At 40.7% G+C, this 26,319-nt stretch overlaps 1 protein-coding gene across 5 annotated transcripts in view; it reads right to left on the reverse strand.

Moving 5' to 3' along the window:
* Nucleotides 1–4,438: 4,438 nt before the first annotated feature.
* TXNRD1 (thioredoxin reductase 1) overlaps nt 4,439–26,319 on the reverse strand; it is a 62,694-nt gene continuing 40,813 nt past the window's right edge. For all 5 annotated transcript variants that reach the window (XM_023509269.1, XM_023509271.1, XM_012801221.2 and 2 more), the window contains 4 exons: nt 24,465–24,572; nt 22,116–22,211; nt 18,039–18,173; nt 4,439–6,347 (listed from right to left, as the gene is read on the reverse strand). In XM_023509269.1, coding sequence (XP_023365037.1) covers nt 6,285–6,347; nt 18,039–18,173; nt 22,116–22,211; nt 24,465–24,572 — 402 coding nt within the window. In that variant the 3' untranslated portion in view covers nt 4,439–6,284. The remainder of the gene's footprint in view (nt 6,348–18,038; nt 18,174–22,115; nt 22,212–24,464; nt 24,573–26,319) is intronic.

Raw genomic sequence — 26,319 nt, forward strand, 5'->3', positions numbered from 1 at the left:
TGGCCTGGCAGAAATGCCACATAGCAGAAAAATCCACTGACCGTGAATGGCTAGTACTTCATTCAGGCAGTTAATGTGTTTTCCTGGATCACTGGTCCAAGTGTTTGTGTGCAATAGTAAGGCTCGCTCAATTAATTTTCAGACATTACCCAGTTGAGACTTTGTCACAAAGAATGAAGAGCAAACTGTCTTAGCCGTCAGAAGCTTTAGGACTGTTCTTTAAATCTGGTCTGAGTAATAGGCAGTGTAGGATGAACTAATGTGTGTCCAAAAGGGACAGAATGAATGACTTTGGCTTCCCTCTACCTTTGTCAATGCTTGTGTGGTCTCATCCCCTGCAGGCTGATCAAGCATGACTTCTCTACCAAATCCCTCCTGGATCCTGTGTGGGGAGGAGGTGGGGTGCAGGAGGGTGTGGGATGCTGAGCTCCCCACCCCACCCTAACCCAGACTGTGGTGATTTTTCTGTTGCTCTTAAGTCCTCTGCATTGTATATTGTATTAGTTTCCAACTTATTATTAAACTGTTACTTATGCAAGTGTTTGTTTGAAGTCTATTTCTTCCCCTAGTCTGAGCGCTATAGGTGGGCAGAGATCCAGTTGGTCTTACTGACAGACACCCCTCACGTCTAGCAGAGCTTGGATGTGGCCTGCCCTTGATGACTGTCTCTGTGAGTGGATCGCTGGGTAGTTTCAGTGGTTCCTTCTCCTTCCTGCAAACTCAGAACCGCTAATCTCTGCACATCACTCCGGAAGTTGACACGTTCCCTTGCCAGCTGCTTCTTTCCCTTCTCTTATGATTTGGCTTTTGTTCTAGCCCTTGAGAGTGAGTATAGAGGGAAATAATGAAATGATGATAATTATAATAGCAGTTAGCGTTTGTCAAACATTTAGCTTGGCCAAGCACTGTGCTAAAGCACCTAGCACAGTATCTCATCTCATCCATGCACCAACTCTAAGGTAGATGCTATTATTTCCATTTTACAAAGGAGGAATTCAAGGCACACAGAAGCTCAGTTGTCTTCTTCAAGGTCACAGAGTAAGTAAGTGGCAGATCCAGGAATCATCCTGGACTCTGGGCTGCACGCTTTCCAAAAGTCTCTATGTTTCCCGGACTTTATGCTCCCCAAGAGTCTCTATGCTCCTTGGTAGAAGTGACACTAATCATCTAGGACAGTGGTTCTCAGCCTGTGGGTCATGACCCTTTGGGAGTCTCCTGCATATCAGATATTTACATTACGTTTCATAACAGTAGCAAAATTATAGTTATGAAGTAGCAATGAAAATAATTTTATGGTTGGGGGTCACCACAACATGAGAAACTGTATTAAAGGGTCACGGCATTAGAAAGGTTGAGAACCACTGATCTAGGATCTTCCAGCCAGGTTAAGGGGAAAGATGTTACTCAAATAACCCCCTGCTATAGAAACATATCTTTCTTTCTTCAATTGACAAATAAAAATTGTATATATTTATTATGCAAAACATTAAAATTTATTCATGGCAAATTTGACTAGTCTCCATTTATGATTTTAATATATGGTTTCTTTTTCAAATAAATGTGTTTACATTTAAAAGAAAGGGGATCACTTACAGTGTGAAGTAAATATAGAGATGACAGAAAGTGCTACGGAGGCACTCAATGACACTGTGGGTGACAGCTGCAACGCCCATGGGGGGCTCTGCTCCCGGCTGTGCTCCCCTCAGTGTGGTGGCTGGAGGTGTTCTGTTTAGCAATGGGCCTCCTGGTGAAGAGCACCCTCCAGGAGTTCCCTTCTTTACCTGAGAGGAACTGGAAGCCCCAGTGGAGGCTCCCAGACGTCAAGGGCATCTGTAGGTGGGACCTGGACAGAATGTCAGGAGTGTTTGGTACGGCTCTCCATCTCTATTGTCACATCAAAGTAATGAAGATTTGGGTTAGAACATGCCTGACTTGAATTTGCTTCCAGAAAGAACACATCACCTAGATGCCACCCCACCCACTATATGGAGGACACCCGGACCCGTGTAGCCACACGTGCATGTCAGAATCCAATACATCTGAGGAAAGGAGCAGAGAAGCTGCAGAAACAGAGCAGCAACTCACACCTCGCTGTACCCAGCCCAGCACTGCTCTGCCTAGCGGCGCTTAACAACCAGGAATAAAATATTAATGCATTTTACTTACGCATTAATGAAGTTCGTGATAAATATAATTAACGATCTCATTCTTCTCAGATGCAACACATCGTGCATCTAATGAACAAAGTTTACAAAGAACTATTATCGTCACTAAATTTAGTGATAATTTAGTCATTATCCATCACCAAATTCAGATTTCAGGAGATGCACACAGATTGCCCCAATCAGCCTTTATAACTCAGACCCATGCACCATTCTTCTCAGCAGCTTTAGGAGCTGTGTTGAATTCCAAAGAGAAGGCAAATCTCTACCATGGCACGGACCAATTCTGAGATTAACTCAAAAGGATAAAATAAAAACATGCTCAGAAATGCATACAATGGCCACAGTCATTGCATGTACCACTGGTAGTCACATACCAACAGACTTGATTCTCCCGAGGCGGCTGGGTTCTTGCTCATGCACTGGTTGGAAGGATCGCGTGACTCTCTCACCCAGCTGTGCCGAGAAGAGATCCCACCGAGCTCCAGGTAGGGAGAGAGATTCATCGGGAGGTAAGAACTCCAAGACCCAGCACTGCCTCCAAATCAAAGTGTAGCTCTATCAACAAGCCCTGAGACGGCTGAGGCCACATGACAGAAAAATGTGTGGAACTTATAGGTTTGATGTGCATCTGTATAGTTTAAAAAAAAAATAGGAAGACCGCATTTTTAGATTAGATGATGCCCACCCACTTTGGTGAGAGCGACCTTCTTTACAGATTCAAATGCTAGTCTTCCAGAAATACCCTCAGAAATAATGTCCTAACACCTATCTAGGCACTCTTAGTCAAGTTGACAAAATTAACCATCACAGTAAGGATGGATCACTGCAGTTTGATTTGCATTTCTCCTCACTGGTGAGACAGACCATTTTTGTTTAGGCCCTTTTGTACTTTAATACTTGAACCAGAATTTCTTGACGTAAGAGGAAGAAATTAATAGGCTGCCTATGCGGCCATCTCTAGAAGGTCCTGACCCAAATGGCGTAGCTCCATCTGCCAGTCCAACTGAGGGATGCACATTCTCCAGAGAGGATAGAGAGTATCTGGTGAATGTGGGTAGAGAAACGGGTTGGAGACAATCCAAAGCAGGTGATCTTTACAGGAGACTCGGAGTAGAGGGTGTTTATTTGGGGCCAGACTGCAGGTGTGGCCAGAACAAGGAAGCAAAAGAGGACAGAGTTGCAGGTGGCAAGTCCAGGGTCTGGCAAGGCACTATGGGCCTAGTTACAGGCTTTGGGAAGCCTGAGCAGGCTTGAGGCAAGGGAGTTTTGGGCAATAGAATCGTAGCTATAGGGTGGAAGCAAATTAGCAGTGGAAAAGCCAGGTGGGAAAAAACATTCCGGTATCTCAGACAGGGTGTTTATTACGTGTGCAGACAGCACTGCTTGATGGCAGGGGGAAAATGAGCCCCAGGGCCTGACACAGCACTCCTGAAAGCTCCCATCTGTCAGAGATGAATGGGAGGCAATACGCCAAGGTGACTGAGAGGCTGGGCCTTTGCCAGCTCTCACCTCAAAGACTTGACACACCACTACCCGGCTGTGTAATCTTGAGCAAGTTGACCCACACCTTTGTGCCTTTCTCTGTCTGTAAATGGGGCAAATGGGTTGTTCTAAGGATTAAGTTAGCCAGTGTGTGTCAAGCACAGTCCAGCCCATTACAGTAAACACTCATATAGCTGTTTCCATGAGCACCCTCCAATGATCAGGATAGAAAGGGAAGTGGGAAGATTTTTGGTAAGGATTGCCTCAGATAGAGCAGCTTCTGCTCAACAAGTGATGCATAAGAAAATTAATGCATGTGAATGAACAATGTGACATGACAACCAACATGTCTGTAAATATGTAATGAACATCCACATGTCTGATACTGCCAGGGACTGAGAAATGGCAGTGAACCAGTCTATCTATACCCAAAATATGTATCTATGAACAGTCTGGAGACAAAGAAAGGCTCATACTCCCTTCACAGTGCTGTGTGGGTAAAGGCAGCATGCAGTCACAGATGCACAAAGCCCTGGTAACCCAACTAAGCTCTAGTGAAAGGGGATGGCTTTGCGACCCTAGAGGCTGACAGGTCACATTGGGACAAGCTGAAAATGGAACTAGGAAAGCCTACAGTACTGACACGTGAACCTCAGCAGGCCTAACAGCACAGAGTCATTGATGCCTAATTGGTAGCTAGTTCCCATTGACTTCAACCAGAAACTGGAGTTCTATTCGACACCCCTGAAAAGGACCCCAAGACCAGTCCAATAAGTATGCAGACATATGGATATTAAAACCTTTTAATGTTTCACGTTTTTTTTTCCGAATATTTGTAACAAAAATACATGGAATTTAGTATGTGTTTCAATACAGTGGGTAATTACAGAATCTAAACAAGTCTATAGAGTATAATCCTTCTTGTGGCACAGAACATTCCACTCCACTAAGAAGAGAGAATCACAACATGATTAGGCACGATATCGCACACTGCCTATTGTTTTAATTTCAGAGATTGGCAGACTTGGAGAAAGAAACAAACTAACAAAATCAATAACAACAGTCAACTGCCTCGATTCCCTTCACCTCTTTCCCTTTGCCCATTTTCTTCAGATAATTAGATGGGATAAGGACATGAGGCAGAGCCCTGTGGGACAGGGTCAGGTACTGTGTTGACTACATGCCAAGAAGACACATGGGTTCCCTGAGGTGGCCCAGAAATATACTTTGAAACAACCACTCAGTGCTGTATCTGAGAAATAACACAGGTGGAGGGAAAGGAATGGAAAAGGAGCTGTAAGAACTGCTGGCAGGAGGCCCTATGTCCTCAGCGCATGTTCAAAACTCAACTTAGATATTTCTGTGTAAAGTACTGACAAAGGATTGGAACCGAGGAGTTAATACATCTTTATAACAATACAAGTCGGAGTAATAACAGAGCATAAACACTTCTGCAAACACTCCATCATTCATTGAACAGAAAAAGTCAAAACCACTTGGTTTAAGTGAAAATCCTTCATATCCACCTGTGTTTAATAATAACTTATGATATTAACAGCTTCCTTTAAAAGGCAATTACCACAAGAGATTTAAATCATGAGCACGAAAAGACCTATTTTCCTACGAGGGTAGTTCTTAGGAAGGGACAGATCCCTAACATACACATACACAAAACAAAGCTGTCATATTTCGTGTTTTTAGCATAAAGCTAGCCCAAAGAGTTTTAAACAAGTTACGTGTTTTCCATTGCAAACAATCTCAGCTCACTGAGCCAACAAAAAGTAAACTAAATAAAGTCAGATATTTACTGTTTTTCCTCCATTTCAGGTGCACATTTGCCTCCAAGATGAACAATGGAAGGACCCCCACACGACTAACTTGTTCCATGCAGTAGAGTATGACTTCAAGTAGGCTGGCCAAGTAGCCATTTCCCTTCCTAAACAGACCTTAAAATAATCAGTGATACAGCACATGGGGGCAAATTTGGGCAGAGTCAATCACAGATTTCTTTGTTTATAACATGTATAACTTATTAAAGGAGAAACTGCAACACAGGTTAGTTAAGTCAAACAGTCCACTTCAGCCATGAGACAACACTCTTCCATGGGATAAGCCTACGTTGCCTCCAAGGGAGCCAACTCACTCTGTTATGCAACGAGACCACTTATCTGCATGCTCTAAGCCATGACTTGCTTTTGCATAAAAATCAATTGCTAACATTTTTCATCTTTAGCATTGTTAACACATGGAGAAAAAAGAAAAAGCGATCAATATTAGAAAGCTTGACAAAGAAAATAAGAAAACCAGCAAAGGAAAGGTGACATAGAAACTGATTGGACAGTTGTTCCATCACTGCCCACCACACAGGCTTGAGGCTGGTGACTTCATGGACGCATCCCGTCGATGCACTGCCGATGTCAGTTTCGAGTCCGTCAGAGTGACCCCAGTGTGATGCTGCCTGCCTTCCATTCACTGACTCCTACCCGAGAGATCCAAGGGGGGCGTGGGTGGTGGTGAACACATGCCACACAGGTGCCGGGAGCCTAAGAATCTTCCTGAAAACCTTGCCTTGGATTGGGCATGGAACACGTCAGTGGTTTGGAGTCTTGGCAACAGCATCCACACTGGGGCTTAACCTCAGCAGCCAGCCTGGAGGACACTTCCCCCAGAGCGCTTGGTCACAGACAGGGTTGTGAAGACCTGCAGGGCAAAGAGGAAGAATAACATTTTCAGACACCTGAACAAATGAATTAATAGAGAATAGTCCAGATAAAAATGACCTAGGTGACTACTTAAAATGAATGAAAAAGTAATGTGACTAAGGATACCCTCTAATTCTCCAGAGGATAAAAGGAGGAAAACACTAAAAACCAAGGTGAAAGAGGAAAAATAATTTAGAGACTAAACATGGGCAGCACCTGTGGCTCAAAGGAGTAGGGCGCTGGCCCCATATGCCAGAGGTGGCAGGTTCAAACCCAGCCCTGGCCAAAAAATAATAATAATAATAATAATTTAGAGACTAAACATTGTGATGATGTCCGTATTACCCAAAATGATTTACAAATTGAACGTAATCCCCATCAAATTACTAATGTCATAATTAAAAGATCTAGAAAAAATAATTCTATCCTTTGTTTGGAACCAGAAAAGAGCCCAAAAAGCCAGAGCAATCTTTAAAAAACTGCATGGTACTAGTATAAACAGAGAGACATAGGCCAGTGTAACAGAACAGAGAACCCAGACAGTAAAACCATCTACCTACAACCAAGTGATATTCAACAAAGCAGACAACAATGTATACTGGGGGAAAGAAGCCCTACTCAATAGATGGTTCTAGGAAAATTGGATGCAGGAGAATGAAACAGGACTCCTACCTCTAATCACTCACAAAAATTATTTTAAGAAGGATAAAAGACATAGATCTAAAGCATGAAACTATAAGAATCTTAGAGGAAAATGTAGGAAAAACTCTTCTAGATACCAGTCCAGGCAAAGAATTTATGACTAAGACCCCAATGGCAATAATGGTAACAACAAAAACAGATGAAATTTGATTAAACTAAAAAGCTTCTGCATAGCTAAGGAAACAATACAGAAAACAAAATGGGAGAAAATATTCAAAAGCTACATATCCCATAAAGGGCTAATATCCAGAATTTATAAAGAACTCAAGCAAATCAGCAAAAAACCAAAACCAAACAGCCCTATTAAAAAGTGGGCAAAAGACACAAACAGAAGCTTCTCAAAAGAAGAAAGACAAACGGTCAATAAGCATATGAAAAAACATCAACGTCACTCATCATCAGGGAAATGCACATTACCACAGTGAAAATGGCTTTTAAAAAATTCCAAAAATAGATGCTTTTCTCTCCAGAAAGAATGGAATGTTTATACACTGCTGGTGAGACTGAAAACTAGTATACCATCTACAGAAAAGAGTGCAGAGATTCCTCAAAGAGCTACAAGTAGACAGACCATTCAATCTAGCAACCCTACCTCTAGGTATTTACCTGAAGGTAAAGAAGACTTTTCATCAAAAAAGACACCTGCACTTGGAAGGTTTACTGGAGCACAATTCACAACTGCAAAGATGTGGAATCAACCCAAGTGTCCATCAATTCATGAGTGTAATAAAATGTGATACAGGTATTCCATGCAATACTACTCAGTCACAGAAAGATGAATTCATACCTTTTGCAACAACCTGGATGGAACTGGAGACCCATTTTTGTAAGTGAGGTATTTCAAGAATGGAAAAGTAAACACCACGTGTACTCACTACTAAACTGGAACTAACCAATGAGCACATATATGTGCACAGAGAGAAGTAAAACTCAGCGCAAGTCAACCAGGCGGCAGGAGGGAAGGGGCAGAAACCTACCTGATGGGTACAATGAACTCTATCTGGGCAAGTGGCACACACTTATAGCCACAACTCAAGCATTACAAAACCAATCCATGTAACCTAAAACATTTGTACTCTCTTAATATTTTGAAATTTAAAAAATTATTTTGCATTAAAAAAAGCCCAGAAAACCTCAGCAAGATTTTGTGTACATAGATAAGATTACTTTTTAATTTAATGAAAAACATCAGACCCTAGAATAGCTGAAATAATTGATAAACAATAGAGAAGGATTCTCCTGGCTATTAAGGTTCAGTAGATATGTAGTTACCAGTAATCAAACAGTATGACATTGGTGGGAATATACAGATCAGTGGAACAGAATAAAGAACTCAGTCCAGAAATGGACTCTTGCAAATATACCCAACTCATTTTTGACAAAAGTGATTAAAGGAAAAAAGGATTTGTCTTTTTAATGAATGATAGCACATAAAACGAATATACATACGTTAAAAAAGCCTCAGGTAAAGGCTTGGCACCTATGGCTCAAGCGGCTAAGGCGCCAGCCACATGCACCTGAGCTGGCAGGTTCAAATTCAGCCTGGGCCTGCCAAACAACAATGACGGCTGCAACCAAAAAATAGCCAGGCATTGTGGCGGGTACCTATAGTCCCAGCTACTGGGGAGGCAGAGGCAGGAGAGTCACTTGAGCCCAGGAATAGAAGGTTGCTGTGAGCTGTAATGCCATGGCACTCTACCCTGGGCAAGAGCTTGCGGTTTTGTCTCAAAAAAGAAAAAAAAAAAAAAACCTCAGGTAAACCTTATACCTGGGTTCAGTGCCTGTAGCTCAGTGGTTAGGGCACTGCCACATACATCGGGGCTGGCGGGTTTAAATCTGGCCTGGGCCTGCTAAACAACAATGACAACGACAACAAAAAAATAGCTGGGCATCGTGGCAGGCGCCTGTAGTTCCACTACCTGGGAGGCTGAGGCAAGAGAATCGCTTAAGCCCAAGAGTTGGAGATTGCTGTGAGCTGTGACATCACAGCGCTCTACCAAGGGTGACATAGTGAGACTCTGTCTCAAAAAAACCAAACAAACAAACAAAAAACCTTACACCTTTTTAAAGCATGAATTAACTCAAAATTGATCACAAAATTAAATATAAAATGCAATACTATCAACCTTCTAGAAAAGAAATCGTAGAAGAAATCTTCGAGATCTCAGGACAAACAAAAGTTCTTGATTCTTATTTGCAAGCACCTTTTAATAAATTTTTATTTTCAATAGCAAAATAAGAAAGAAAATTTAGGTTATATCTAATAAAAAATTGTATCAGCATAAAGATGATTAAAACAACTAAATCAGTTACCCCAGTTGCTTGTCAACTCTCTAAAAGAACTTCACTATGAAAAATTCTGGATACATATACAAGTATATGGTATACAATTACAGAGACCTATGCTCACAGTTAGAGTCCAACATGTGCCCCTACCTGATGGCCTTCTCTTCCCTACCCTCCGCCCAGTCGTGCTCATCATTCATAGGCATTTCTTCCTACATTTAATTTTTGTTAATTGTACATGCAAATGGCAAGATGGTGCACATACTCTTCTACCTGCTTTCTTGGCTCAATACTGTATTTATGTAATTCACCCATATGGATACAATAGCTCTAATTTTTTCATTTTTCACTGAATGGGAAGTTCAACACAACTACTATAGTGTATTATATGTGAACTAAAATAAAATCTTATGCCCTTGAACTGACTAAATGGACCCCATCCTGGCCAGGGAGACCTAAGAAACACCCTCAAACTGAGTTTCTGGCCATCAGGGAGGTCAGACATGACTCCTCATGGCCCCCTGCCTTCTTGGAGATCTCCCTTTCAACTCATTCACAGGCCTAAGACAAAGCTAAAACCACACCTGCAGGTCATCCCTTACTTAACAGATAAATGAGTCTGGGTTTAAATCTGGTGGCTTGCCTCTGATTAGCAGACTTCCTTACCTGATGTAAAACATTCCAAGTCTTTAGACAAACCTCATTACATTAACCAATTACAAATCAAAGAGTCTTTAAATCCACCTACCACCTATTATACCTCACTTCAAGATGTCCTGCCTTTTCAGTCCAAACCAATGCACACCTTCTATGTATTACTGATTCATGACTTTACATGTGATCCCTGTCTCTCCAAAATGTATAAAATCAAACTTAACCCAACCACAGTGAGACCAATCCCTCAAGGCTTCTTGGGAATGGCTCTCTGGGCCATGGCTGCACACACTCTGCTCAGAATAAAGCTCTTTAGCTTATTTATAGAGTCTGGGTTCTTTCCCACTGACATTCAATTATTTAAATGGTGAAGATGTTATGAATCACATATCTGGGCTCCTTCTACCGGCCATCAAAGCTGTTGCCAATATGCTGCTGCGGCATTCAAGCCCGTCAAGGAGAGTGGGTGAAACTTCAACGTGACTGGATTTCCAAGGTGCCTCAACTAATATTTTCACTTTCAGGGACCAGTAAGTTCCCTTTGTTTCGTATCTTTGCAAACATTCGGTAGTTTAAAACTTTAACAGCTTTAGACAATTTTTACTTACCACTGCTCAAGACTACCTGTACGTAAAACCAAAAATGCTTTTGAATATAGGGGAAGATATTCTTTTGTAAAGGAGGAAAAATACGAGAAAACCTTTGGTCTGCTTTAGCCTCAGAGAATGACAAAGTCTCCATTCCTCAAAAAACAGACTCAAGTACTAATGGCCAATATCTTACAATGTTTAAAATACAAAGCTAGAAGAAAATACAGACAATTCACATCCAAACAAAAAATAATTACAAGGAAAGAGGTTTATCGTTGTTAGTAAAGATATATAAAAATTCTTGAAATTGAAAGCAGTCTTTGGTTCTGAGTGGTAATAACTATAAAGCTTGACAAATTCCTTAGTTATAGGAATAGTTATCCCTTTTGTACTTTACTATAGAAAAAATACATTGACACTGAATTTTGCAGCATTTTCATCAACACTTATATTCAATGCTGATGACACTGTAAACTAGTGCCACTTTTTTGAAAAGCAATATAATTCCTTTGTTTAAAAAAATGTGTGAGTAAGGCTAAGAACAAGGAAACAATACGTGATTATGAAAATAGCTATGTCAGGATGCAGGTTTAATAAGCAATTCAAACACGCTTTCTTTTCAATTTTAAAATGGGAAAAAAAATAAAGAGCCAAAGAATGTATTTTAACATATTCCAGTTTTACGAATTTGCAAGCGTTAGGTTCAGTTTCTTAGGAACTGATTTAGAAATAGAACTTGTAGGAGATTTGCATACAAAACTAGCTCCATCAAAATTGAAGGCGGATAATAGAGTTACCGATTTTTCTTACTGACAACATGCTTAATGTTAAAAGACAGAGGAAGCCAAACTGCCATTGTTGACCAGTCTGAATGAAAAAAACACTGATGGGCTCAATTTTTATTTACACAAATTTCATTTGTACACAGCTATTTTTAAAATTTTCCTAAAAATACTTTTTTTTTTTTTTAAACGAGGAGAGCAGCCTCCACACCCTTCTATCCCAACATACGAGACATGCACAGAGGGCAAGTGCTGCTGGAAGTTTTCATCTCCCATAGTTGTATCTAGCCCCAGTACTTCCCAGCCTCACAAGGCCCTCTCTTTAGAGTGGAATTATGTTCACTGTTAAAACAACAAAACCACAACTTTTGATACTTGCCACTAAAATTCTAAGACATGTCAAAGGGGTCTTTTCAAATGTTTTTCTCTTGAGCTACTGTTTTTCCCCTACAGGTTAACTTGATTAGCTGAGTGCACTACTTAAATAATGTGTACTCAGTTTCCTATCCAATGACTGCTGCTTGGATGTCCAGAATAAATTATCACCATCTCATTTCACACTGAATAATGCAAATGCTTACTGACGCTGCAGGGCTCAGGGCTGAGGTGCCCTCCTACAGGGCTTTAGTCAAAACAGAGTAGTCTCTCCTCCTGGGGAACTCCTAGAAAGAACCCCTTTGCTCAAAAGAGCAAATCTCAACTAAGGAATTTATCGAGTTTTGTAGTTATTACTACTCAGAACCAAAGACTGCTTTCAAATGCCCACGGTGTTTTATCGAAGTGATATGGAGGAGTTCACTGAATGACTGACTCTGCAGTGACCACAGCTGGCCCCAAAGCAGTGCCCAAGACCAATTTTTAAATTATTATTTCTAATTCATCCAAGGAATTGACATTTGGAAAATTCATTAAATGTCCTGGGAAAACGAAATTTTCAAAAGCATATAATATTAAAACCCAATTTTAAATTATTAGACACTGTCAAATTATTCTTAAAGTTTCTAAATCTTTCTTCTTCATTTCTAACCTTATCTCATGACAAACTTTCTATGGACCATCTTCAAGCAGCATCCCCTATGGTCTATGTCTGGCCACTAAAAACAGTGGGCCCAGTAGCAATCCCATTACTATTTAAGTTGGAAACCAGCATTTGGCAGGGAAAAAAGTTCCTAAGAAGCCTCTACCAATCAGGCTTCGCTTTCCCTAGATCAAGAAGCCTTAAAAACAGATTTCCTTTGGATAAATGCCCAGTAGTGAGATTGCTGGATCATATGGTAGTTCTGTTTATAGTTTTTTGAGGAACCTCCATGCTGTTCTCTGTAGTAATTGTACTAACTAGTTTACTTACAGAAGCAAAAAGTAGAACAGAGGTTGCCAGAGGTGGGAAAGGGGGAGGGGAGACAGAAGAGTTTGTTAAAGAATATGAACTCACAGCTGGACAGGAGGAACAATATATATTTTCAAATAGCCAAAAGAGAGGGTATTAAATGTTCCCAACATAAAGAAAAGTGTTTAAGATGATGGATATGCCTCCTACCCTGATCTGATCACTATACACTGTAGGTATCAAAACATTTCTATGTAACCCATAAATATGTATAATTATATCAACTAAAGATAAATTAGTTTTCTAAAATTTCCATAATTAGGAGTCAAAAGTCTTGGTTTTTCAAAATCTATTTTCTAAACAAGTATTCATAACCAGGGAAACCAATTGTCAAAAAACAATCGCTCAGGGAGCTTTTTCAACATATACATCCCTCTTCACGCTCCCATTAAAAAATAATGTAATAATGACTTTTAGTCAAGCCACACCTTTAAAATGAAGTCTCTGGGGGGAAAAAAAAAGCTCACAGATACAGCTATTGAGTATCTATCAAATGTCAAGAACTCTCCTAACATGCTGTACAGATAGCATTTCTAATCAATCCTGTAGTTAGATATTACCTGTATCTCTATTTCATTTAACATGGAAACTAAACTTTGGAAAACCTGGGTGACACGGCCCCGTCCTGAGACAAATTTGCTAAGCGAGGCTGAAATGCAGGTCTCAGTCTTGCCACTACATTCATGTGGCCACCAAGAAACCATTTCCATCGTTTAACTCTATGCCAAATACCAAGGCTACTGGGTGAAATGGAGTATCACCTGCATAGTGTGGTGCCGGGAGCCGCACTGCCTGAGTTGACTCCCACTTGGCCACTGCCAGGCTGTGTACCTATGGGCAAGCTACTCAGCCAACCTCTTTGTCCTCAGTTTCCTCATCAGTCAAATGGAGACACTATTCCCACCCACATCATGGGGCTCTCTTAACACGCAGAGAGCACAGTGTCTGGCACAGAGCAGGCAGTCACACTTGTCAGTGCTCTTGTCACCGTCTGGCCCCTCCAGCCTGCTCTTGCTGCTATTACTTCCTATTTCAGGCCATAAACCTAAGCCATTTCTCAGTCCTTCCCTCTTGCCACTTCCAGTCAGACTATCACCTCTATGGCAAACACAACGATGTCTCTTGCTTTCCATTGCCATCACCCGACTCAGGCTACTATCCTCTCCTCTCACGTCTACTTTAATAGGCACATACCTGCATCTGCCGCTAGACTTGCCTATTCAGCACATCTTCCAGTGTGGCCAGGGATGACCATGTTGCTCCCCTGCTCTGAACCACTCAGCTAAATCCCAACGCCCAAAGGTAGACAAAATACCCTTGCTTGGTTTATAAGATCATGACTTGCCCACCTGTTTCTCCAACATAAAGTCTTACCTCTCTAAGCTCTTCAATCTATAGCAACATTCAGGGTCTTTTTTAGTTCCTTGAATGAGCCATGCTCTCTCCACCAGGCCTTTTATACAGTGTTCCTTTTGACTACAGAACACTTTCTTCTAGTTTACAAACTCCCTCCATGGCTCAGTGTCTATAGCTCAGCAGTGCTGGCAGGTTCGAACCCAGCCAGGGCCTGCCAAACAACAATGACAACTACAACAAAAAAAATAGCCAGGCATTGTGGTAGGTGCCTGTAGTCCCAGATACTCGGGAGGCTGAGGCAAGAGAATCCCTTAAGCCCAAGAGTTTGAGGTTGCTGTGAGCTATGAAGCCACAGCACTCTACCGAGGGCAACATAGTGAGACTCTGTCTCCAAAAAAAAATACCTCCCTCCACAATCATCTTGCCCCAGTATCACAGGGATACTGTGATATAATGAGAAATATGCGTCTCTGGTTTCTGGCATAGAGTTTCTAAAACCCTTGAGAATTTCCTGAGTGATGGCAGTGAGAAGAGTTATCTTTTGTTACCTAAAATGAGCCTCTTCCAACCACCCCAGAGTTTATGCTAATGAGGTGATTCTTGATGGGCCCCCTATAGCTTCAGAATGAGGGCTCCTAGTCAAAAGAACCTATCTGTGATTAGAGGTAGAATTTTCAGCCCCATTTCCCCCATTAACCTCTGGAGAGGGAGCTGGAGATTAAGCTGTAATGATTAGTCAATCATACCTATATAAGGGGATATAAGCCATAAAATCCCCTCAAGGAAGGGGAATAGAAAAATTCCAGGCTGGTGGCCATCCAGGTGCTGGGAAAGTGGCATCCCCAGAGAGGGCATGGAAGTTCTCCCCCAATACCCCATCCAACTTTCCTTCCATTTGGAGTTGCATCCTTTATAAGGCAGTAAATGTAAGGAAAATGTTTTCCCGAATTTTGTGAGCAGTTCTAGCAATTTATAAAACCTGAGGGGGGGGTCAAGGGAACCCCATGACTTTACAGCTATCTGATGAGAAGGAAGCCCAGACGTGAAACTGGCTCTGCGGGGGGTGGGGGGTGGGGCCAGTCTATGGGATTGAGCCCTGAACTTGTTGGATCGGATGCTAACTCCAAGGAATTAGTGTCAGAAAAGTTGAAGAACTGGTATTGGTGTGAAGGAAAAGCCTACATATTTGGTGTTGCAAGTGTTCTGTAAATAAAAAAAATCATAGGGAATCCCTAAGCCAAAGACCACACAGATGTCACTCAAGTGCCTCCAGCACTTCACCCTACTCTGATCCTGGGACCCATCATGCTGAATTGTAATTGGCACCTTTCATCCATCTACCTCACCCTCTCTCCAGCTTATTTTAAATCCTCCCGTATTCCCACTGCCAAGGGCAGTGCTGTGCACATAACTTCACAATAAACATACTTAGAGTGAGATATCATCCAATTTTTTATCTTATAATCAGCCACCAACTTGAGAAAAATGAAACATCGGAGTCTTTATAAAGCACCAGAACATCCAGCCTCTGAGTTTCAAAGTCATCAGAGGACCAACAGATGGAGAGGCACAGCAGCAAATGTGCCAGGCACACCAAGGAGAACAGGCCTTGGCTGACCTCCAGGGGCTTCAGGAGACATCCCGCCTCCTCACAACACCTTTCTACCCAGCTGGCAGTCATCTTGCCAGATGCTGCTGCTGCATCACAACAGGACACAGCCCAGTGTAATGGTCAGAGTCCAGCATGCACCAGCCCACTGTGAGCTGCATTCAGACAAAAAATTACACTCTTACATACAAACTGGGAAAATTATCTTATCCTGGGATCTAAATTTTTAAAATATACTCACTATTGTTGGTTGAATTGCACTCCCCCCAAAAGACAGGATGGAGTCTTAACCCCCCAGTATTTGTGAAAGTGATCTTATTTGCAAATATAATCAAGGTCATGAAGGTTTAGAGTAGGGCCCATAAGAAAGAAGAGAAAAACGTGGACACAGACATACAAGAGAAAACACCATTCGAAGGAGATAGAGAATGGAGCCATACATCTATGAGCCAAGGAACAACAAGGATTGCCACCAAATCACAGAAGAGGCAAGGAAGGATTCTTTCTCCCTTATCGCCTTTGGAGGGAGCATGGGCCCGCTGACACCTTGATTTTGTACTTCTTTCTTTCTTTTTTTCTTTTCTTTGAGACAGAGTCTTACTATGTTGCCCTTGGTAGAGTGCTGTGGCATCACAGCTCACAGCAACCTCAAACTCTTGAGCTTAAGGAATTCTCTTGCCTCAACCTCCCAAGTAGCTGGGACTATAGGTGCCCGCCACAATGCCTGGCTATTTTTTGGTTGCCGTTGTCATTGTTGTTTTAGCTGGCCTGGGCTGAGTTCGAATCCGCCAGCCCTGGTGTATGTGGCTGGCACCCTACCCAATGAGCTACGGGCACCGCCCTGATTTTGTATTTGTAACCTTCAGAATTGTGAGAGAATAAATTTATTTTGTTTTAAGCCACCCAGTTTGTGGTGCTTTGTTACAGTAGCCACAGGAAACTAATGCAGTCAATAAGGAGAAGTTAATTGACTCTTTCCCCACCAGCAGCCTGAGCTATCACACTGAATAAAAGATCTATCACACATTCTTTAAGAGCATTAATCTAGACCCTCCAATTTTTATGTTCTACTTCTTTGAAGTTAAGTTTAATTTCCTTCATAAAAACAGGAGCTTTCTATGCCCCAATCTCTCAACATGTTAATATTTTATGCTTCCATCTCAGCCAGGTGCCTATTAACACAGAAGAGGATACCACTCCTAATGAGGGAGAAGGCAAAGCAGAAGACAGCTAAAACATTTCTCCAGGTCTTAAAGCTGACATTTCACATACTCAGCAAAGAGTTCAGCTGTACATGGGGAATTGGGAACAGAGACCAAATAGTTATAGAGCTGCCGAATGAAATCTGGCAGTAATGAGCACACTTACACATTACTGTGTGTAAGCACAATGTACACCTTGGAAACCCTGGCAAAGGGTAGAACGGTAATCGCTGCAATTTTCAACTCCCTGTCTAAGCTGGTATAGTATGAGGTGCCTCGTCCCAACCTTCACCAAGTTCTCCAATGTAGAACCATTTCTGGTTTTCCATTCCTAAGGAGTGAAATGATCACTGACAGTGAAGAAACACTGACACCCAGAGGCCAAGACGGGTCAATTTCCAGTTCTACCACCACTTGCGTGATCTTCTGAAAGCCATCACTTTCAAATCTCATTCTTTGATGCCACAAGCTGAAGAAGCAACATCATTTAGCCTTAAGGTAGCTCTGGGATAACCAAGATTAAAGCTTTTTCTGGGTATGAATGGTGTTATTAACTGATTGCCATAAAAATAATTTAGATGATATGATAAATGGTTTATATCTCTACAAATCACCCTTATAATTTTTACTATTTAATAGCATGATAGAAGTCTCTAGTTGGTATCAGGAGCAACAAATAGGAAGAGGAAAACTTATTTTTAGAGACAAGACCCTCTTTTGAGGTGTTCTCAATCATTATCAAATTGTAAGGAGATATAGAAGTGGTAGCATGAGTATAGCAAAAAGAATGCTAGCTTCAGGATCCTAGATCTGCCTCTTAGAAGCTGAGCAATGTGTACTTTTTTCTTTTTGGAGACAGAGTTTCCACTTTGTCACCCTTGGTAGACAAAGGCTATGGCAACATAGCTTACAGGAACCTCAAACTCTTGGGCTCAAGCAATTCTCTTGTCTCAGCCTCCCAAGTAGGTGGGACTACAGGCAACCACCACAATGCCCGGCTATTTTTTAGACAGGGTCTCGCACTTGCTCTGGTCTTGAACCTGCGAGCTCAGGCAATCTACTCACTTTGGCCTCTCAGATGTGCACTTTTAAACAGAGCTGTGCAAGTGTAGGCAACCTACCTCTGCACAGACGGGATGGATTCCAATTGTGCTGTCCAGCTGTTTTTTGGTCAGTCCACATTTGAGTGCAGCTGCAAAGCCTTGTGTAACTTCTCCAGCATTTGGGCCCAGTACATGAAAGCCTACAACACGTTCCTAAGACACAAAATAAAATACTCAATTAAGCTGATTTTTCTCCCCTTCTCTTCCTATACAGCCTAGAGTATTTACCCAGTCTATTCTAAACAATCTAATTCAGAAATAACCAAAGATTTAAATTAATGCTTGTTGCTAACAGATGTTTAGTCTGAACACTTCCCAACATGGGGTAAAACAGAGAGCATGATGTGCATTTCAAGCAGGAAGCCACAGACAAGAGCCAGCTATGAATGATGATGAGAAAAAATATGACATCTGCAAATCCCTAACCATCAAAATGTTCTAGAAAACACTATCAAAGGATAGTGGTGTCCACGTGTTCTGTTTTTGGTTGTCTCAGATCCATGTATACTGTCTGTGAGCTGTGACATTTAAGGGCAGTCATTCAAATTACAAAATCATCTTAACTAAGGTTTTGGGCATAGATTCCACAATTACATATTTTCAATAAGATTGTTCCAACCTAAAAATATTTTTTTGTATTTTTTTGTTTGTTTGTTTTGAGACAGAGTCTCACTTTATTGCTCCCAATAGAGTGCTCTGGCGTCATAGCTCACAGCAACCTCTAACTCTTAGGCACAAGCGATTCTCTTGCCTCAGCCTCCTGAGTAGCCGGGACTACAGGTGCCCACAGCAACGCCTAGTTATTTTTAGAGATGGAGTCTCACTCTAGCTCAGGCTGGTCTCAAACTCATGAGCTCAGGCAATGTACCCAGTTTAGCCTCCCAAAGTGCTGGGATTACAGGCATGAGCCACCGTGAAAATGAAAGAGAAATGTTTGACAACTCTGAAATACCTTTGCAGGAATTATTTTGGATAAATTCTACATCTCAAACTCAAGCTACCCCTGCCAAAAGTAGAAAAATCTGATGTGTTCTACTGTTCAGTGAATAGATTTTCAGGGTTGACACTGACTAAGCAGCCCAGTTTCCTCAGGGGGCAACTCAGGCCGTGGAGTAGAGCTTATCAAAGGTTCCATCACTCCTTGGAAATATCAAGAGGTCACTCTGCTGCTCAAGTACTATGATACAGTCAATCTTATACTCTCATATATTACTCAACTTGATGATCAGGAGTGTTCAGGGTATAACGTATAGCTACCTGTCTGATAAACTACTATAATGCACTTGAAATATACTAGATTTACATGTAATAATGTAGAAAGTTCTCAAACGATAAAGAGACATAGAAAACAAGTTACAGGGCTCTAGTTAAGGAGGGCGTCACTCTTAATAAAGCCACACAACACTGTATTAATGTTTAAGCGCACGTAAATAGGTGCAAACATGTAAACAAACAGGAGAGACACTCCAGCTTCTGGAGCAGTAAAGGAATGAATACAAAAGACTACACTACCATAAGATACTAGTTAATACACAGACTCTATAAGGCCTGGGACTGATTTTCAGCTTTGCCCTTTAGTAGGTAAATGACTGGAACACAATTACTGAAACGTTCCATGTGCTTCAGTTTCCTCATTTCTAAGAATGAGGATAACAACAGCCCGTACCTCATAGGATTATATAAAGATTAAATAAGTTAATACCGGTGGACCTCTACATAGGAGCCACCTAATAAATATAAGCTGTTATAAACTGCAACTACGACGGTTTACCTCTTACAAGACAAAAGCTCTGACGTGATGACAGAAAAATGTTAATGTTTACTGAATATGGATGGTGGGTACCTTCCCCATCTTTATGTATATTTTAATTATGTTATATAAACAGAGAATAGCACAGAACAAAAACCAGTAGACAATAAACACTCTAAGTACTATCTAAAATCAAGGACGTTTAGATACTATGAAGTCATGTGACTGACTCAAAAGGAACTGCCCCAAGGACTGTCAAGTTCTAGCAGCTGTCTTTCACATCAGGTTGCTTAGGACATAAGAGCAATGATAATATCCATCTTCCCTACTACTATCTCTCTCTTTTTTTTGGCCAGGACTGGGTTTGAACCCACCACCTCCGGTATATGGGGCCGGCACCCTACTTTGAGCCACAGGCGCCGTCCTTCCTACAACTATCTTTATCTATGAAAATAACTGAAAACGGTGTCACCTAACTTATGACCTCAACTATTTTAATTAAGATACTTTTACTGGCAGTGAAACTATTTTTCATATGATACAAGCAACAACACCATGTGAACAAATGCAACAATGAAGGAAGAGCTAAGTAACACAGATGGTTAAAATGGACTTGCTGGCTCGGCGCCTATAGCTCAACCGGCTAAGGCGCCAGCCATGTACACCTAAGGTGGCGGGTTCGAATCCCCAGCCCGGACCCGCCAAACAACAATGACGGCTGCAACCAAAAAATAGCCAGGCGTTGTGGCGGGCGCCTGTGGTCCCAGCTACTTGGGAGGCGGAGGCAAGAGACTCGCTTGAGCCCAGGAGTTGGAGGTTGCTGTGAGCTGTAATGCCACGGCACTCTACCCAGGGGGACAGCTTGAGGCTCTGTCTCAAAAAAAAAAAAATGGACTTGCTTGTTATTAAGGAAACTTTCTCAGTTTCATTGATCGCTATGGACAAATGAAGTCTCTAGAGGCAGTTAATAGACTCCCAATGGTGTTTCCTCCTTTTATCTGCAGAAATTATAATAAAACTTGTGTCTAAAATGAAACAGAAAACTCTACACAACATTGTTCTTTATATCAACTGTGTTATCCTAGTATATTCATTTGTAGATGATCCAGAAAAATGTTTTCTAAAATCCTGGGTTCTGCCAAAAAAAAAAACCCTGGCATTGTGCTACTGCAGTGGTTCTCAACGTTCCTAATGCCACAGTCCTTTAATACAGTTCCTGTGGGTCATGACCCACAGGTTGAGAACTGCTGTGCTATTGTCTAGAGCAACAGTTTCTAAACAGGATACATGGCTTAATTATATTCAAATTACAGTATTAAAAAAGTTATGAGTTTATTAGGCTTGTAGCATGGATTCTTTAGCATTGTTTATATCTTTAGTGGGACTTTTTTTTAAAGTAATGTGCCAGCTAAAGTAAAAATTCCAGTTTCATAAGATTTAGTATAATGCTTAAAGAGCGTGTACATACGTGCGTATGTGTATTCCAGGTTATAATGTAAAAAAAAAACAAAAATGATGTCTTACTACATGGCAGCAATGTTGGAAAATGGCTGGGCTTGGTGGCTCACAGCTATAATCCTAGCAGTCTGGGAGGCCAAGGCGGGTGGACTGCCTGAGATCACAGGTTCAAAACCACCCTGAGCCAGAGCGAGACCCCCATCTCTAAAAATAGCCAGGTGTTGTGGGAGGCGCCTGTAGTCCCAGGTACTCAAGAGGCTGAGATAAAGAGAATTGCCTGAACCCAAGAGTTTAAGGTTGCTATTAGCTATGACACCACGCACCCTACTGAGGGTGAGAAAGTGAGACTCAAAAAGAAAAAAAAAAAAGTTGGAAAAACACCAATTTACTCAATCCCTTATTTTGTAGGTATGAAAAAACTCTGTGAAGTGAAAGATTTTGTCCACAAGCCTTCAGTTGCCAGGTTTTATGTGTAGCAGCCGGAAATGTAATCTTAATTCAGAACCCAGTTAAGAGCTCTTTCTCATTAGTACCAGGTTGCTGGGGATCAAACTTGCATCACTCTTGTTCTTTTTAATTGTTTAATATTTTTAGATAGACAATGACTTCATTTCCTCTTTTACAAACGCAAATGCAGAGAGTTCTCAAGTTGTGCCTTTGGTCTCTTTACTCAAGAAATTCTGACCATCTGCTGATGATGGATAGGGCCCCCTGCCAGTGAAGAAAAGAGACAGAGAGCACTGAGGCAAAGTCCTGCCCCCCGATGATGGCCACATAGCTGGGAAGCCCAAGAGGTGAAATACTAAAGGAATGCCACATGTTTTAAATAGTCACACATTAAAAACCGAATAAATTATTGTAAAGGATTAAATGAGAATTGTACTTACATTGTCTTTAATATTACAGACAATTTTTGCATAACATTTATTGTTATCTCTTGATGGAATTGTCCATTCCAATGGCCAAAAGTAACTATGGTAAACCTAAGAAGATATAAGCACAATTCAGACCTGTTATCTCAAGTAGTCTGTCAAACATTCAATATGGTGAAAGACAACAAAGACTCTTTACTAATCAGCTGTTCATTAAACAATAAAATTCATGGACTCAGTAAGAATCTATTACAAAAGGTAGATGACGTGAAACTCCTTGCTGTCAAGCACTTTGGTATAAGCTCATAACTTAATTATGTAAAAAAAGGCTATCTGAACGTATCCAGTCATTAATATTATTTTTCACATTCCGTGGCTGGATACTTTCCGGCCAGCCCTCATAAATCTCAGTCTTCAAAGAGAAAAACCTTAAGTAATAACAACAACACCAACAAAACCTATGGAATGAGACAAAGAAGCCATGTAATTACTTGATGTTTGCTTTAAAACACATACACACTTGCTCTCAAAAAAAAAAAAAAAAATCCTCAGTATGATGTCATTACCTTATAGGAGTGACAACTTGGACAAGAAACGAACAAAATGCCAGCAATAATCACAGCAAATATTTAGTTATCTTGCTTATTGCTTTTTTTTTGAGACAGAGCCTCAAGCTATCCCCCTGGGTAGAGTGCTATGGCATCACAGCTCACAGCAACCTCCAACTCCTGGGCTCAAGCGAGTCTCCTGCCTCTGCCTCCCAAGTAGCTGGGACTACAGGCACCCGCCACAACGCCTGGCCATTTTTTGGTTGCAGCCGTTATTGTTGTTTGGCGGCCTGGGCTGGATTCAAACCCGCCGCCTTAGGTGTATGTGGCTGGCGCCTTAGCCACTTGAGCCACAGGCGCCGAGCCTTGCTTAGTGCTTCTAAAAGGCATTTCCACCCTTGGCATTATTCACCAAAATGCATTGAAGGAAAAAGAAGGAAAGCTCCAGGGACAGTCATCCTTACTGAGGCATGACTACACGCATGGCACAGATGGTGAGATGCATTTTTTTTTTCTTCCAACTGCTAGCCTTAGTTCAAAACATGATTGACTACCTTTTAAAAGCATGCTGATATAGTATCAACAATTATATGGAAAAAAAGATTATTGGCTTGGTGCCTGTAGCTCAGTAGCTAAGGCGCCAGCCACATACACTGGAGCTGGAGGGTTCGAACCCAGCCCGGGCCTACCAAGCAATAATGACAACCACAGCCAAAAAATAGCTGGCCCTTGTGGCGGGCGCCTCTAGTCCCAGCTACTTGGGAGGCTGAGACAAGAGAATCGCTTACGCCCAAGAGTTGAGGTTGCTGTGAGCTGTGATGTGATGCCACGGCACTCTATAGAGGGTGACATAGTGAGACTCTGTCTCAAAAAAAAAAAAAAAAAAAAGAGATTATTAAAGAAATTACCCCAAATTGCTAACAATTGCTGTGTTACAGACATAGAACTATGAGTAATTGCTTCCTCTTTCTCTTACACTCTTCAACATTTCTTCAACTCAAACACAGTATTTTTATAACAAAATAAGCAAATTTGAAAAAGTCAAAGATTATCTATCAATGGAACATATATTAAGAACCTTAAAATTTAAATACTTTTTGATAGAAAAATACATCTTCAAATAATCAGAGAAATAAACAATGAATTATAAACAGGTTTATCATTCCATTTTTAACAGTGAAAACTATAAACTGCCTAACAAAAGCATGGGTTAACAAATTATAGCTTAGCACTCCTTAGAACTATTATACATTTTTTAAAATGGTGTTTTTCGAGAATTGAAAGAAAATGTTGACAATTGTAATGGTCAGAGCAGTAGAAACGTACTATTTTTCAGATTTCCAACAAAATTGTTTTTATAATCAAAAAAACCCAATAATGTGGTTTTAAATGTAACAGAAACTATTACTGGGTCAAAAAATGAAAGGTAAGTCAGTATTTATCAGTATTTAGTAGTTATCGGTATTCAGTACTCCATCAATACCGAATTTCCTAGAAGTGGTAACTCCACTGTGGTTACATCAGAAAGCACCTCGCTCATAGGAAATTCATAATAAAATATTTAGGGGTAAAGGAACATTCAATTTACTCTCAAATGGTTCAAGGAAAAGAAAATACAGATACACACAAACATGCATAGACACAGAAACAAGAGAATGTAAAAAGTATACGAGACAAATGAGCAAAATGTTAACAATAACGGAATCTGGACCTTTGCACTATTTTTCAACGTTTCTGCACACTTGGAATTACTTTAAAATTTTGGGAAAAAAATAGTTATTTAACGTAGGAGAAAATTAGAAAAAGGGGAACTTACCTCAATATTTTCTTCCCCAAATTTCTCAATAGCTTTCTCTTCAGAAAGGCCACAAGCACCATATTCCAAAGGAGTAAATACAGTTGTTGGAACATTTTCATAGTCGCACTGTTTAAAAATGGAGGAGTCATTACTTAAAAAAAAAGGTACACTCAAAAAAGCTCAAAATTAATCACTTCTCAGTCTTTTGCCTGAGATCAAGTGTAAAGAAGTTCAAAATTGAGACAGAAAAGCAGACTAATAAATTTCTACCCAAAGTATGTAAAATTCCAATCCTAGATATTGATTGTACAAGATTGAGAATCGTTAACTTATAAGAAACTTTTAGAAGTTTGAAATATGGTAAGACTGATGATAAAAAAAAGATTTCACGTGGCTTCACCTATCTTAAAATGTTGAATGTGTTGGACTTTGTATATCAGTCCATCCATCTACCAACTAATGTCACTAACAGTGACACGCTTTGTCTCCCCTTAATGACATTGCCCAGTACAATACTGTTGTACTCATTGCTGACAGTCTCATATTATTAGTGAGAAAAACGAACAGATTTCTAAAGAACATCAACTGGGTAATGCATGTTAAGAGTCACAAAAGCATTTTATACTTCTAGCCCAATAATTTTATCTTCAGAAATCTACAGTAAGATTACAGATATTATTATAATTTAACATACTGTAGAACCTCCACAGTTGACCACCTCCTTAAGTTGACCTAATTTTCATAAACCAGACGTGCACCACATGTACACATATCTGTATAAGTAAGCTTAGCTCTTTACATTGATCAACTTGTTATAGTCCCTTGGGTGGTGAACTTACAGAGGTTCTACAGTATATAACAATATATCATATTATGATGTTATACTATAATGTATGATACTAATTTAATAATAACTTATTATACAGAAAAGCTGCATGTATTACTTGAGCACTGCTGTGGTACTCAATAGTGGCAATGCTGGAGTCCTTTAAAATTTCCACAACTGGGAAGCGGCTCTGCAGTAATATTTTCAATGTAACATTATGAAGCCATTACAATGGGAAAAAATGGTTAAGACTTCAGACACTATTTTTCAAAGCCTATGATGTTAATAGGTGTAGATGACAAAAGGGTTCTGGATTCAAAATTGTAAAAAGGTGAATTAAGGCTCAGCGCCCGTAGCACAGTGGTTATGGCACCAGCCACATACTCCAAGGCTGGTGGATACAAAACCAGCCTGGGCCAGCTAAACAACAATAACAACTGCAACAAAAAATAGCCAGGCATTGTGGCAGACGCCTGTAGTCCCAGCTACTTGGGAGGCTGAGGCAAGAGAACTGCTTAAACCCAAGAGTTTGAGGTTGCTGTGAGCTGTGACCCACGGCACTATATTGAGGGCAACATAGTGAAACTCTGTCTCAAAAAAAAAAAAAAAAAAGGAAATTAAGCAAATAAACAGGATTCTCTACCATCAGATTTCTCAGAATCTGTATGTAATACACTAATGTGAACTGTGAAAAAATATCCAGTAGAGCTATAAGCTGACCACCCTAGGGACTATAACAAACTGGTCCACATACAGAGGTGGTCAATATAAAGAACTAGGCCTCCTGTACTAGTATGTCCAATCTATGAAAATTAGGTCAACTTTAGGAGGTGGTCGTTGTGGGGAGGTGGTCAAACATGGAGGTTCTATTATATCTCTTTCTGGTTTAGGAAACTACAAAGATATAAATTCAAGAACAAATTAAATAAATGCATCTCAATCTCAAGCTATATTTCTTTTTTTTTTTTTTTTTGAGACAGAGCCTCAAGCTGTCCCCCTGGGCAGAGTGCCGTGGCATTACAGCTCACAGCAACCTCCAACTCCTGG

This window comes from Otolemur garnettii, unplaced genomic scaffold (assembly GCF_000181295.1).
Source record: "Otolemur garnettii isolate 467f Iridium unplaced genomic scaffold, OtoGar3 scaffold00007, whole genome shotgun sequence".
NCBI lineage: Eukaryota > Metazoa > Chordata > Mammalia > Primates > Galagidae > Otolemur > Otolemur garnettii.